General features: G+C 51.0%; 1 protein-coding gene across 1 annotated transcript in view; it reads right to left on the bottom strand.

Annotated features, from left to right (window-relative positions):
• s100b (S100 calcium binding protein, beta (neural)) overlaps positions 1–14,909 on the bottom strand; it is a 53,859-nt gene that overhangs the window by 15,150 nt on the left and 23,800 nt on the right. Inside the window, exon 2 of the mRNA XM_038788155.1 lies at positions 11,426–11,578. Within this exon, the coding sequence (XP_038644083.1) occupies positions 11,426–11,563 (138 nt within the window). The 5' untranslated portion in view covers positions 11,564–11,578. The remainder of the gene's footprint in view (positions 1–11,425; positions 11,579–14,909) is intronic.

Genomic DNA, 14,909 nt, shown 5'->3' on the forward strand with positions numbered 1-14,909 from the left:
CACATTCCGGCAACTGTTCGGGGAGGCTGGTACGGGAATTGAACCGTACTGCTGGCCTGCCTTAAAAGCCAGCGATTTAGTCCTGTGCTAAACCAGCCCCTGTACCAGCACAATGCTGATGGCATCAAGATCTATCTCAGCATCACCTCTCCCAACCCCTCCAATGTCGCTCATTTTCAGATTGCTTATTTAAGATTTGAGTAGTAGATAAGCAGAACTTATCTGCTTATAAAAAAAAGTATTAAAAAATTTGTATAAAAAAAGCTTTATAAAAGTTAGACATTCAGAATTTTCACTACAAATGAATACAAGTGTTAATCAGCCAGACCTTTTAAAGTTTTAATAACAAAAGCCACAAACCCTTGAAACCACTTGGCCTTGTGCAAATAAAAATTGTGCAATTTACAGCAGAGATCACAGAGCTTGATTGTCAACCAAATAATGTTTTCTCTGGGGCACAAGTGTTTTAACAAGCTGAATGATTGTCTGGGCTCTCACTAATACCTCATTGTGTATGCTTTTTCAACATAGAAAGTTATAAATGACTTTTTTACTTTTTAAAGCTTTCTTTACACATTTTACTGGTTCTATTCAGTGTATCGTGAGTTGATGGGCATGGAATCACCTTAGAACAAAGAACAATACAGCACAGGAACAGGTCCTTCGACCATCCAAGCCTGTGCCGACCATGTTACCTGCCTAACTAAAACCGTCTGCACTTACGGAGTCCGTATCCTTCCATTCCCACCCTATTCATATATTTGTCTAGATGTCTCTTAAATGCCACTATCGTACCAGCTCCCACCACCTCCCGAGGCAGCACTTTCCAAATATTTACCATGCTCTATGTACAAAATGTGCCTCGCACATCTGTTCTAAACTTATCCACCGCACTTTAAACTTATGTCCCCTAGTACTTGACTTTAGGAAAGAGCATCTGACTATCCACTCTGTCCATGCCACTTATAGTCTTGTAGACCACTATCAGCTTGCCTCTCAACTTCCGTCGTTCTAGTGAGAACAGACCGAGTAACTTGGCGTGAGCCATAGCAGAAAGGGGTGGGCAGAAGGGCAGAGCTTTGCAAAGGGGCATGAAGAGGACCTTTTGAATTTACCTTTTAGAATGTCCCCTTCCCTGAAAGGCCATGACTCCATGGGCACGATTTTATAGCCACTTCATGCTTAAGTGAGAGCGCGATGAGGCTGTTAAATAGCGGGAGAGGCAAAAAGCAAGAACTGTGCCGGACGCCAATCAGTTTGTGATCTAACCGGTCAGCTCCCGTTGGCAAACTCCCGATCTCCCTTAGTGTAGCGAGAAACCAATAATCGCCACTTAAGGCCAATCTCCACACAATTAATGGGAGTCACGGCCTATCTAACAGCCCCCGTGATGTAATCGCCTCCCCAGCAGGTGGTCACGCTCGTGTTGATTAGTACACCTTTTTAAAAACGTGAAACTGGCAGAAGGGCTGCTGCAGGCACCCGAGGAGGTAAATAGGCCAGGAGCACTGGGGTTGCTGCCCCACTGCTCAGAGAGGCTGGGGGAGCAATTGGGGAGCCAACCTCGGTCATGGTGGGGGGCACGGAGCAGGGTGGTGGCTATCCCTGTAGTCGGGTGGGTGGAGCGGTCTCATCGTCTGCAGATCTGCCATGCCAACCCCTGGATTGTGTGTACCTGTTCCAGGGGCAACCCTCGCCTCAGCCCGCCAGTCCCACTGACCACCCATAACTCCCATTGACCTCAGAGGCCTCTAGCTGCGTGGCACAAGGCTATTGCTAATAGGAAATTGGCAATCCCAGTGAAGTGAGCACCTTACATTTCCCAAGTGGATTCCTGTGGGTAGGCAGACCATGTAGCATGTGAGAATTATTGCCTAGGATCCCAATCAGACCGTAATGCCTGGACACTGTGCCTGAACTTTGCATGGAGCAAACCATAGACGCAATGTCCAACATTTGACCAGACAAGGGCTGGGCACCTGCACCAGGGACATTTCCGTGGCCGGAGGGTGGGCGGCTGCACTGGAGAGGGGACCTGCGCCTGGTCCAGGTAACATTCCATGTGGGTGTCTGGGGTACAAGGTCTGGGGGGGGTGCGAGGGAGGGGGGGGGGGGGCACTACGGCCGGCCATGCATGGGCAGGGTGTGCCACGGGGTGGTTAGGGTGGACAATATAGCTGGTTGGCAGTCTGACACCCTCTCCCAATACCTTACAGACATTGAACGGTATGGACGATATTTTCAACCGTGCGGAACTTGCCCTACTGGTGCTGCTGGCTGGCCAGGCGGCCAGACATCGGAAAAGGTAGCGGCAGGAGCAGCACCAACAGAGGCTCGAGGCAGCGGCCCATGTGCAGGGCCCCACCCCACACCCTGTGGATCTGGCCGCCCAAAAGGTCAGGGAAAGACTCAGATGGGGAGACGCCCCAATGTGTAGAAGCATCACTAGTCCTTTGAGCAGTTGATGGACAATGTGTGCCACCGAAGAGGAACAGGAGGATAAGGACAAGGAGGTGCCAGACCAGGAGGGGCTGGAGGACGAACCCGGGGAGGAACCACAGTACCAGCCGGAGGAAAGATGACAGGTGGGAGCGGCAAGTGTACGGATTGCCCGGAGGGCCAGGGAGGCCCTCCTTCTTGCCCACTTCACATAAGACGTTACCACATCTATCATTCCACAATCTCCCCACCCCCTTCCCACCCCCCTCCCCACATCCCTCTGCAACCTCTCTTCACAATCCTGCCCTTCCGCCCTCCTCCCCGCCATTTCCCACTCTCCCAGGGTCTGTGTAACATCAATCCAGGGTGCTAGGACTGTGTTGGCACCGTCAGCGGGTCACTGTTGAGGTCAGGGGGGTGATGATAACCCGCAGAGAGCTGAGTGCCAGAGCGCCTCAATCTATGCCATACCCTGACCCCTGCCTGTCTGCTGAGTGCTCGCTCACACCCATCATCTGCCCGTGGTGTGCCCAGGGGGGAGGGGAGTCCAGGACCCCTGTTTCTGGGAAGATGTGATATGGGATTGGTGCTCGGCCCGCATAATGGAAGAAAGTGCCAGAAGCGTCATGTTGGTTGAGGGGCTGATATTTTAATAGGTTTCACAAAGTGTCTACCACTGCCTCACTCTTCCGATGGTGCAGCCTCCTTCCCCACCACTCCCTCCCCCAATGCACACTCCCCCACTTACCCCCAGCTGCACGTCCTCCACCACTCCGCCTAGTGTCCTCTCAGTGATCCTCGACCTGCTTAACCTTCCGTGCTCTACTGCTGTGTCTAGGTGTGTCCCCAGGATGCACATCAGAGGTGGAGGCAGCTAGCTGCTGACCACTTCCCATGGCATTTGATACCCTTGGTGGGTGTCCTCTGGGGGCTCTGGGACCAGTGCGCCCTGGTGTACTTGCTGGCGGCACATGTCCCGTCATGCCACCCTGTATCAGGTGCTGTGAGATGTGGCGTTGTCAGAGGGATGGAACTCAGGGGAGCTGTGTCCGCCGTCGCCACTCCATTGGATGGGCCCGGGTTGGCATTCAGCATCCCCTCCTGCTGGTCTGTGCCCAAAAGGCCCTGGGGTTCACCTCGGGACAGAGGGGCAGCTAGTTAGAGATCACCTGGCTCTGCCAACCTTGGTGGCTCCCCAATATCTGCAGCAGCGTGTCGACGCTCCTCAGTGACTGGGACTTGCTCTTCAGCACCTTGGATATTCCCATCTGAGACTGAGGCATGTCCTGCAAAGCCTCATCAAGGCCAGCCTGGTACTAGGTCACGTCCCCCAGTGAGTCTGACATTCTACCGAGGCCTTCAGCCATGACCGTTACTGCCATGCCTTGGAAACCTCCACTCATGCTGCTGGGGTCATGCACCTGGCTCCCATCGCCACTCTAGCTATGTTGGCCTCGGTGCCACGCATTGCCAGTGCTATCTCATGTGCCCTTAGCCTCTGGGACTCCTTCAATGGGCTATGGACCTGCTGGAGGGTCGCTGACATCACCCTCTGAATATCACGGCTTCTCCCTATCATCTGCATCAGCTCCGGGTAAACCAGTCCCAGAGGCCTAGCATCTGACTGGGACGCAACTGGGTCCTGGGATCCAGCAGACTTTCGACTGCTGTCTCGCCTGGGACTTCCTGCCTGCCCCTTTTGTGCATCTGCAACTGTGTGGTGCTCACCAGAATGTGTCCCAGAATCCTTCTTTTTATATATTTTTTTTATTGGGTTTTTGAATGAAGTATATGTACACAAAATAGAATACATATATACATAGAAAAGAAGGGAACACGCACAAAAAACAAAACAAACAACAACAAATAAGTTAGAATAAAATAACTGGTAGGGTATTCTGTGCTAGCTCAACAACAGCAGCTCTGTACAATTGGCAGTATTGTTTTTAGCACATAGGTAGACATCTGTTTGTGGGGGGTGGGGGAACTGGGCTGAACATTTACATTTGGGCGCCGGGGAAACAATTACAGAAAAATTACAGAGGGCAATACGTAAATGGATCTGGAGCTTGTGTTGTCACTTGCTTCTCCCGTACGGTTTTCTCTGCCATTGTCGTCTCACGATCATCTCCACTTCAGCCGTTCGTCCCGTCTTTCGCCCGGATCTTGTTCACCTTGTTCTCTGCTCCTGTAGATGCCAAGTTTGTTATCATTTCCCGTGCCCTCCTTCCGGCTGTCATTCCCTTGCTCCCCCCCACCTCACTGGTTCCCTCTATTGTTCCCTGTCTCCTCCCGCTTCCACCCCCTCCCCCCCTCTCCTTCTCCTGTGGTTCGCCTTTCTTTTCTCTTAGGTTTAGCTGCTATCCCATTCCCCCCCCACCCCCTCCGGTCTATCCCTCCCTCTCCCATCTCGGCTACTTTCCCCTGGTTCCTGGCTACCTGGCTATTCTTCTGCTTGTTCGTTGGCCACAGTCCCAGAACAATTGGGTGAATGCTCCCACGTTCTGTGGAAGCCGTCGTCTGACCCTCAATGGCAAATTTGATTTTCTCCATTTGGAGAGATTCTGAGAGGTCGGACAGCCAGTCTACAGCTTTGGGTAGTACTGCTGACCGCCAGCCGAACAGGATTCTACGGCGGGCGATCAGGGAGGCAAAGGCAAGGGCGTCCGCCCTCCTCCCCAGGAATAGATCTGGCTGGTCTGATACCCCGAAGACCGCCACCTTCGGGCATGGCTACACCCTCATCCCCACCACTTTGGACATTGCCTTGAAGAAGGCTATCCAGTATCCCACAGGTCTGGGGCAAAACCAGAACATGTGGGTGTGGTTGGCTAGCCCTCCTTGGCACCGTTCACATCTATCCTCCACCTCTGGGAAGAACCTACCCATTCAAGTTCTTGTTAAGTGGGCTCTATGTACCACTTTCAGTTGCTTCAGGCTGAGCCTCGTGCACATGGAGGTGGAGTTGACCCTATGCAGTGCTGCCCCAGAATCCTGATCACTTCTGTTGCCCACAATGTGTGTGTCTCTTCGCTGGTGGAGGGTGGAGGTGACAGCTCTGCCGCGTCTATGGTGGCATCTCGGAGCTCTCCTCTGAGATGTTTTCATGAGTGGCGGGGCACCACTCAGGATAGGCCTCACCATCAGCTGGAGGTCCTGTGGGAGAATGGACAGGTGGTCGGTGGGAGGGACGGATCAGTCTGAATGGCATGAACAACTCACGTTTGACTGGTTATCTGGGGGGGGGGGGGGGGGGGGGGGTCAGTGTAACCTCACCTCTGCGCAGTGCGCCGACCTTCACGTTGGTGACCTATCTGTCCTCGACCACCCCCACAACCTCCAGGTCCCACTCCTTGCAAGGGGTGAGGACGGTACCCTGACATCCGGCTGGGCTTCTCACTACCACACTTAGAATCTTTTTGTTAAATTGCGGCCTATGCAAATTGCGGAGAAGTAGGAGCCTGCCAGATTAGCAGTGACTTTTTTTATTGAACTCAAATTCCATGTTTCCCAATTTGGGGGAGACAGTGAATAGAGAATCTTTTCACAGGCATATACACAATGTCAGGTAGCCAGATTCTTTGTTGCTCTTTGTAGCTCGAATCTGGGATAATCACCAAGTTTTCATTAATTAACCAAATAACACTGAGGAGATTGCGAAGGAGAGTGGGTGATGCAAGCCTGTGAGGAAATACTTTTCATTCAACGGGAATAGATTGTTATCTGGTTCCTTTTCTCAGACAATGACTTCTTGTCTGAATCTTTTGTTCTCTCTTTCACTCTGCAGCCATCGTCACACTGAGCACTGTCACTCATTGCTGTTAAAGGTCGTACATACATTCTCCCCAGCCTCAGTGTAAACCTCAGTGGAGGACAAATGGGGCAAATTAAGCCATTCCTTGAGGTTGTCACTGATCTTCTCGTCGTTACGGCAGATGGGATAAATCCCGGTGTAAACTGCATCCGTTTAGTTTTCTTGACCCGCACGCTGCTCTCCAACTCTCTACTGGCTGTAGTTACATACATACAAGTACATGTATGCTGACTGACTCAGTACTCACAACCAGTGGGGAAATCTGGTAATCCACTCACACTGTGGCCGAGCTTGATGAAATGGGAGTGCAGAGCTTGATGGTTTTCATTCTGTTATTCAAGGAAATATGATTCCCCATAACTAAGCTGCAATATCTACCTCAACATCGAAGGTAAGTGCAGCTGTTAATGTCTAACTCCACCTATGCTCAAAGAATCATGAAATGACAACACTAGTCCTCATTTTACTGGATATAGTAACAGCGTGGTTATGTTACTAGACTAGTAATCCAAAGACTTCAGCACAGTTGCCAGCATAGCAAGTAGGCAATCATGAGTGGCGGGGCACCACTCAGGATAGGCCGCACCTATCCTGAGTGGTGCCCCGCCTGTGGGAGAATGGACAGGTGGTCAGTGGGAGGGACGGGTCAGTCTGAATGGCATTAACAACTCATGTGGGTAATTACGTGACTAAATCTGGAATAAAAAGCCAGCAGCAGAAATGGTGACCAAGAAATTACTGGATTGCTGCAAATTAAACCCATCTGGTTCATTAATGTCCTTTATGGAAGAAATCTGGGTTCCAGGACCCACAGAGTGGCACAGTGGTTAGCACAGCTGCTGCGCAGCATCAATTCAAGGAGTTTGCACATTCCCCCCGTGTCTGTGTGGGTTTCCTCCGGGTGCTCCGGTTTCCTCCCACAGTCCAACGATGTGCAGATTAGGTCATGATAAATTTCGCCCGAGTGTCCAAAAGGTTAGGTGAGGTTACTGGGTTACAAGATAGTGTGGGGGCGTGGGTCTAGGTAGGGTGCTCCATCGTCTGCGCTATAGGGATTATATGATTCTTCGATGATACATAGATACATAGAAGATAGGAGCAGGGGGAGGCCTTTTGATGGTAGCTGGTGTAATGTAAATTCAATGAATAAATCTAGAATATAAAGCTAACCTCAGTAATCGTGACTACAATTGTTGGTAAAATCCCATCTGGTTCACCAATGTCCTTTAGGGAAGGAAATCTGCTGTCCTTACCTGATCTGGCCTACATGTGATTCCAGACCAACAGCAATGTGGTTGACTCTGAAATGGTCGAACCAGCCACACTGTTGTATTCCAGAATGTGGCTTATCAGTAGCTTCTCAAACGCAGTTAGGGATGGGTACGAAATAATAGCCTTGCCAGTGACACCCACATTCTATCAATGAACAAATACATTTTTCTCTCAATTATGTTGCTTATAGGGAAGATAGGAATTTAGACCAGGCCTTCACACACAGGAGGGAAGAGAGAGACAATAAATTAGAGGGAGGGTCATTTCCTGGGCGGCTCCTGTGACCTTCCTGGGAGTTGCTTCACAACAGCATTGTAGCTTGATGGGGAATGCTGCCCTCTTCGTTCTGGGCAACAGCCAATAACAAAGAACCTCCTTATTCATTTTGCGGCACCTAATTCTTCTAAACACCAAATCAACGCATCCCTCTGTGGTGGAGGTGGGTTAAGCAGCATTATCAATATCGGCGATAGCGTGAAGTCAATGAATAATCGGTGGAATTTCACAATATTTTTTCAAAGCATTGGTTCCAGTGAGAATACCAGGAAGAATCCCACCGGTGTTGTCAGCGCATAAACTCAACTGCCCTATCTCCGGGTCCAGTGACCAGGTCCAATGCCCACCGTTCCGTGACGGTGAGGGGCTGCAGGTCCGATGGTCCCCCTTCTGTCTCTCTCGCTCTCTGCGGTTATGCACTGCCCTTTCTTGTGGGGATGGGATGCAGACAGAAAGCGTACAGTGTTAGGCAGTCAGATGGGTGCAGCACAGGGGGTGGGCAGCTGGTGGCCTTTGTGAACAGGACATCTGGTCTTGGTGCGCAGTATGAGTGTTAGCATGTGGTGCAGGGTGCGGAGCATGAACACTGCCAGCGGGCAGGTTCAGTTGCCCTCCAGATGGGGTGGGAGGGGGTGACGGGTGCCTGGGAGTTGCAGGGAGTTTCAGCGAGGGGGCTGGTTGGTGGTGCAGGGAGTGTGTTCATGGGAGGGGTGGTCAGCCACGGGGGAGGGGTGCAGGGAAGGGGGCTTGTGGGTGTGGGATGGGATATTTGTGGCGTTGGCCAGGCTCCCTAGCCAGTGAACGTGGACGCGATTAGAGTGTCCCATTAGCACCAGCCCTGGCATACACATTGAGCGGCATCCTGTGTCTGCCCGGGCCCCATGCCCTGCCCATCCTGGCCATCCTCCTTGTCAGATGAGGACTGGCACTCATCCCCCTCTTCCAGTACGTCACCCTCTGCTGCGCAAGGTTGTGGAAGATGCAGCAGGTCACCACAATGTGGGAGACCCTCCTAACGCTATACTGGAGGGCCCTTCCAGAGAGGTCCAGGCACCTGAACCGCATCTACAGGAAGCCAATGCACTGCTCAATCATGCTCCTGTTGCTGCATGGCTGTCATTGTAGCGGGTCTCTGCATCCATCTGTGATCTCCAAATAAGCGTCATCAGCCATGACCCAAGTGGACAACCCCTGTCACCCAGGAGCCAACCCCTCCACTCGGGGGGTGCACCTCAAAGGTGTCAGGAAACGTCAAGTGTGCCAGAATGAAAGGGCAGCACGGTGGCACAGTGGGTTAGCACTGCGGCCTCACGATGCCGAGGTCCCAGGTTCGATCCCAGGTCTGGGTAACTGTCCATGTGGAGTTTGCACATTATCCCCATGTTTGCGTGGGTTTCACCCCCACAACCCAAAGATGTGCAAGCGAAGCGGATTGGCCACGCTAAATTGCCCCTTAAATTGGAAAAAAAAATGAATTTGGTACTCTAAATTTTTTTTAAAAAGTGTGCCAGGATGAAGGTGTCGTGCACAATGCCCGGGTATCGGGTGCAGACGTGAATGATGTGCAGCTCAGTCACACACCAGCTGCATGTTTATCGAATGGAAACCCTTTCAGTTTGTGAAGACCACCCCCTCATATACCGGTGCTCGCAGGCAGGGCCGGCTCAAGGCACCGGCAACTCGGGCTGTTGCCCGGGGCGCCATTTGCTAGGGGGCGCCAGACTCGGGTCCCGCGCATGCGCAGTTGGGCCGGCGCCAACCAGCGCATGCGCGGTGGCCGCACTCCCCCAGGGTGGCCGCACTCCCCCAGGGCGGCCCCCCCCCCCGCCCCCCCGCCGGTCCGTCCGCTCGGTCCGCTCGCCCGCTCGGTCCGCTCCCCCCCCCTCGGGTCCGCCCGCCCCGCCCCCCCCCCCCTCGGGTCCGCTCCCCCCGGGTCCGCCCCCCCTCGGCCCCGCCCCCCTCTCAGCCCCGCCCCCCCTCGGCCCCGCGGCCCCTCTCGGCCCCGCCCCCTCTCGGCCCCGCCCCCCCCAAGGGCGCCGAAGTTCAGCTTGCCCGGGGCGCCAGCAACCCTAGGGCCGGCGCTGCTCGCAGGGAACATGCATTCCATCGATCACCCCTGGACCTGGGGCATCCCAGCGATGGTGGCAAATCCCCCCCCCCCCCATTATCCCTTGAATTGGGTGATTAATGAGCAAATTCATCACAATACCTTACATTGGGGACCACAATTGTTAGGTATACATGAGTCTGCACCTAGGAGTTCACTGAATGGTGGCTAATCTTCCAACTATCAGGCTTGGGTAACAATCAGTGGAACACTCATGAATTACAATGCTGATTGAACTGGCACAATTCACTCATCAAGGAAAGGTCAGGGACCTGATGAAGCAACTGGCAGATGAGACACAGCTGATGCATCTGAATGCTGCAATTAGCATGTCACCTTCATTCTCAGAGGGCACCCTTATTCTCAGCTCACATGGACTGTGGATTAAATAAGCCTTCCAACTGGACCAGCCAGCCACGCAGACACTAATCTTTAACACCTTGGCTTCCACAACATTGAACTTCCAGGCAGCTCATTCCCTCTGGCTTCACAGTGCTGCCTGAGTGTGGGGGATTCATTCTCACCGCAGTCGTCCTACCTCCTGTGTGACGGTCTTCAGGTCTCATGAGGTTAGAAAACATTCCCTGTCAGAGTCCCTCACTCTGTCCATGCAGCCTGGCCTCTCATGGGATCCCACCCAAGAACCTCTCAGGCGCCCCCAGTGTTGACCCTGTGGATTCAGCTCCTCCCACCCACTTTCCAGCTGCCACTCTGGAAGGGCATTCTCCCAGGGGGTGATATCGCCACATGCCCAGCAAGGAGGACACGGGGAAGCACTATCTGCAAACCAGCCACGAGAGCCCTTTACACCTAAAGGCTCACAGACATGAAAAGCTGCTCAGGCTTGCGAGCGACCCCACCCTCCAGAATGCTGGGACTGATCATCCCTACCACCCAACCCCCGGCCCTGAGTTGAACGTATTTGGGTCCCCCGCGTGACGTCACACCAACACCCAATGAATATTCAATGAGGGAGGGAGGTTCCGTCAGGAGGAATTGCTAATGATTTTATAATGTATTTAAAGGAGGTTCCTGACCATTTGTGAAAATCGCTTATTGTCACAAGTAGGCTTCAAATGAAGTTACTGTGAAAAGCTCCGAGTCGCCACATTCCGGCGCCTGTTCGGGGAGGCTGGTACGGGAATTGAACCGTGCTGCTGGCCTGCCTTGGTCTGCTTTCAAAGCCAGCGATTTAGCCCTGTGCTAAACCAGCCCGTGGTAGATTACTCATCATGGCACCGGTGAGGGCACGCAAAACTGGAAGATGCGATCCCTCCCGCGGGAATTGCGTTTAACGATTCTCGCCGTATTTTTCGCCTGCATGGCAGTTCTCACGGGTGGCTAACGCAGGCTCACAATTCTGCAGAATATCTCCACATGAAAGTTGTTTGTTGTGAGAATTCTTTCCAACCTGAGACTTGACACGAATATTTGAGGTGCACCTGCTTCGATCGGAGGCATTGCGAATGGAACCCACTTTCCCTCTATTCCTGAAAAATGAACTTGGCCATACTCACGCCAATGAAGTTGGAGAGCTCATTGTTAATGAGCTCCTTCAGTTCCACCTTCTTCAATTTCAGCTTGTCTCCCTCTCTTCCACTGTATTTGTGAAAAGTTTCAATGATTGTGACCATCGCATTTTCCAGGTCAGACATACTGTCAGTAGAATGCTGCACGTGAGTGAAAAAAGGAGGAAAAGTTTAGATTCCAGTTGGGCAACACCTTGATTTTAAAATTCTCATCCTTATTTTCAAATCCATCTGAGGCCTTATTTCCTCCCTGTCTCTAATCTCCTCCAGCCCCCACAACCTCTAGGATCTTTGCCCTCCCATAATTCTGGCCCCTTGAGCACCCTCGTTTTGAAAGATCCAACATTGGTGGCCGTGCCTTCAGCTGCCTGAACCCCAAATCTCTCCAACCCTCAACCTCTCTCTTCCTTTGATATGGTCGAGCTTTAAGCCAGTTGAATATCTCCTTTTGTGGTTCAGTGTCAAGTTCTATTGGATAATATTCTCGTGAAACACTTTTGCTTTAAAGGTATTATATAAATGTAAGTTATTATAGTTATCCAAAATGAAAATGTCCTCGAAGAGACAACCCAATATTTTGAAACATTATCAAAGAATACCAAGTGGGACCTCTGTTCTTTGTTGGCCAGAGGGTGAATTCTTTTTTTTGGAAAGCATGCTCCACTTGTGGTTAAATCCATTACGTCAAATACCGCAATGCGTAAAAATGGTTAATCAGTAAGCCATTGTGATCAGAAGGCCCCAGGCATGATTCTCACTCTGTGCTGGTCTCCCACATCTATTTGGGACAATGGGAGTGTTGGTGGCAATTGGTCTCAGCTTTCCTCCTCTTAGGAGAGGAAAATAAATATCAGCCTGGGCTCCCAGCCCAATATCTATCCAGTCACCAACAGCTGAAAAGCTCATGTCTGCAGCAGCAGCTATGACAGGCCCTGTTTAAAATAGAAACTGCAGTGGATTGAGGTGCCTGTCCCTTTAAGATAGTACAGCAGAGGAGGGTCACCTGACTCCAGGGACCAATGGGGACTGAGAGCAGGTGATCACCCCAGAGGTGGAGTCTCCTCCTGGACAGAATACCTTGGGAAGCAATGTAGTAAAGATTTAAAGGCTGAGACCCACGAAGACAAGGGGACATTGTGCAAACTCCACACAGACAGTGACCCTGGGCTGGAATCAAACCTGTGACCACGGTGCCATGAGGAGGCAGTGCTAAGCACTGTGCCACTCTGCTGCCCATCCATTGGTCCTTGTCATCAATAAACTCTGTTTGTTTACATGAAGCGTTTCCGCCTCGTCGCTGCCAGGCCACCACATTGGCGATGAGGATGGGATTGATCACGGGGACACAGCCTGAGTATTCAGTAAGTCTGAAGGAAGGAAAGACTCACTCGAATGCCTGTTGGACAAATAGATAGGGCCAGACCCTGAGGAGCAGACACAGAGCAAACTGGAATTGGCTAGGACAGTTAGAAGCTTCGGAAAATGTTTTTAAAAAAACAAATAAAGAGAAAATAACCCTCGGAATCGAGAGCTATGATCCTGAGTTTAAGAAAAAGGGAAATTAAGTGAAAAGAGAAAAGTTAAAAGGAGCAGTGTCAAAAGTCAAAAAGGGACAAATGCCCCAAGGAACTGCAGAACCTGCCCCAGAAGCTTTGGAAAGAGGAGGCTGAGACTCCAAGTTGTTAATCTGGTGGACTGCAGGCAGCAAAGGTCTGGGGATCTTTGGCAGGGAAGACCTCCATCTGTTCAACTAAATGGAAAGAAAATTTTTGAACATAGCCCTGTGAATTTTGACAGCACTGGATCTGTTGGTGAAACTGATATAAAAAAGGCACATCGGGAGAAAACTGACTTTTTTTAGGTAGCTGAGAGGTTTCTTCACCTAAAAGAAGAGAAGTGAAACGGTTCAGAAGGGTGTTGCTAAGGAGGAGCTGCAGTTTCCACCCAAAACTCCTGAAGCGTGGGTAAGCACAGAGAGAAACAGCAGCATGTGAGCGAGTTAAAAAAATGGTTTTGACAGCTTTAAAGCGGTAATGCATTTAAAGTTGTACAATATTAATTCAACAATCATAAGAAGGAACAAAGGAGAAGGAATAGGGACATCAGAGGAGACCCCAGATAGAGGGCAATAGACCATCTCAGAGAATGTAGTGAAGACCTGGAGGAAGAGGCAACACTGGATCTCAGAGGAGGTTATAAGTCCTCAAGGGAGAGGCAATGTCAGACTCAGAGCAGGCAGTAAAAGAAACCCCTGAGAGGGTGGAGCAGTTGAAGACTCTGACCCCGGAGAGGGAGGGGGCACAGAGAGAACCCAGAAAGTGGGTAACAGAAAACCTTAAAGGACTAAATGAACAGCTGTCAAGACATAAGGCTGTGTTGTAATGTGATGATGGTACCTGTAGGCATTGTCGAGTCAGGTACTTGACAGAGAAAGGATCAACGGAGGATTGGAGAATGCCAGCATCCACAGAGTAAATGAAAGTTGGTCAGCACAGAGTCTAGGACAGAACTCAGAAAGCAGCAAGCCTGTTTAGAAGAATCTGATGCAAGACTATATTTGTAACTGTACACATTTAAAGCCTGCTAGTAGAAGTGTTATGTGAAATGCAAGCCTCAATATCTCATCATTGAACAATCACCGCATCGTTTTACAAATGCCCAACTTGTGTGTATAATGTTTGTGTAGAATTTGGGTTGAGCAGATTAATTTTGATGATTGTCTTAAAGGGTTAAAGGGGGAGGGATGTACTAGATTGAGGTGCCTGTCTCTTTAAGACACTGCAGCAGAGGGGGATCGTCAGACTCTGGAACCAATGGGGACCGAGAGCAGCAGCTCCCTCTTGCTCCAGGGCAGCAAGGCCGGTGGCCTCTATACTATTGTTCCTTGTTTTCAATAAACTCTGTTTATTCACGTGAACGGTCTCCGCCTCATCACTGCCATGTCATCGCAGAAACATTAACTGAAAATGGAAACATTTTAGGGGCCATATCACGATCCTGTAGGAGGGGAAGGAGCCATCACCCAGATGTAATCCAGTGATAGGGACAGAACTATCTGAAAGGACAGCATCTGGAAAGTCTGCCAGATACTTTGGCAGAAGCTCTTCCATGTGAAATAAGGACATCGAGATAACTCCTGGGTAATGAGCATAGCATAGAGCACAGAACAGTACAGCACAGAACAGGCCCTTCGGCCCTCGATGTTGTGCCGAACATTGTCCGAAACCAAGATCATGCTATCCCACTCCCTGTCATTCTGCTGTGCTCCATGTGCCTATCCAATAACCGCTTGAAAGTTCCTAAAGTGTCCGACTCCACTATCACAGCAGGCAGTCCATTCCACACCCTAACCACTCTCTGAGTAAAGAACCTACCTCGGATATCCCTCCTATATCTCCCACCCTGAATCTTATAGTTATGCCCCCTTGTAACAGCTACATCCACCAAGGAAATAGTCTCTGAGCGTCCACTT

This window comes from Scyliorhinus canicula, chromosome 2 (assembly GCF_902713615.1).
Source record: "Scyliorhinus canicula chromosome 2, sScyCan1.1, whole genome shotgun sequence".
NCBI classification, from domain to species: Eukaryota; Metazoa; Chordata; class Chondrichthyes; order Carcharhiniformes; family Scyliorhinidae; genus Scyliorhinus; species Scyliorhinus canicula.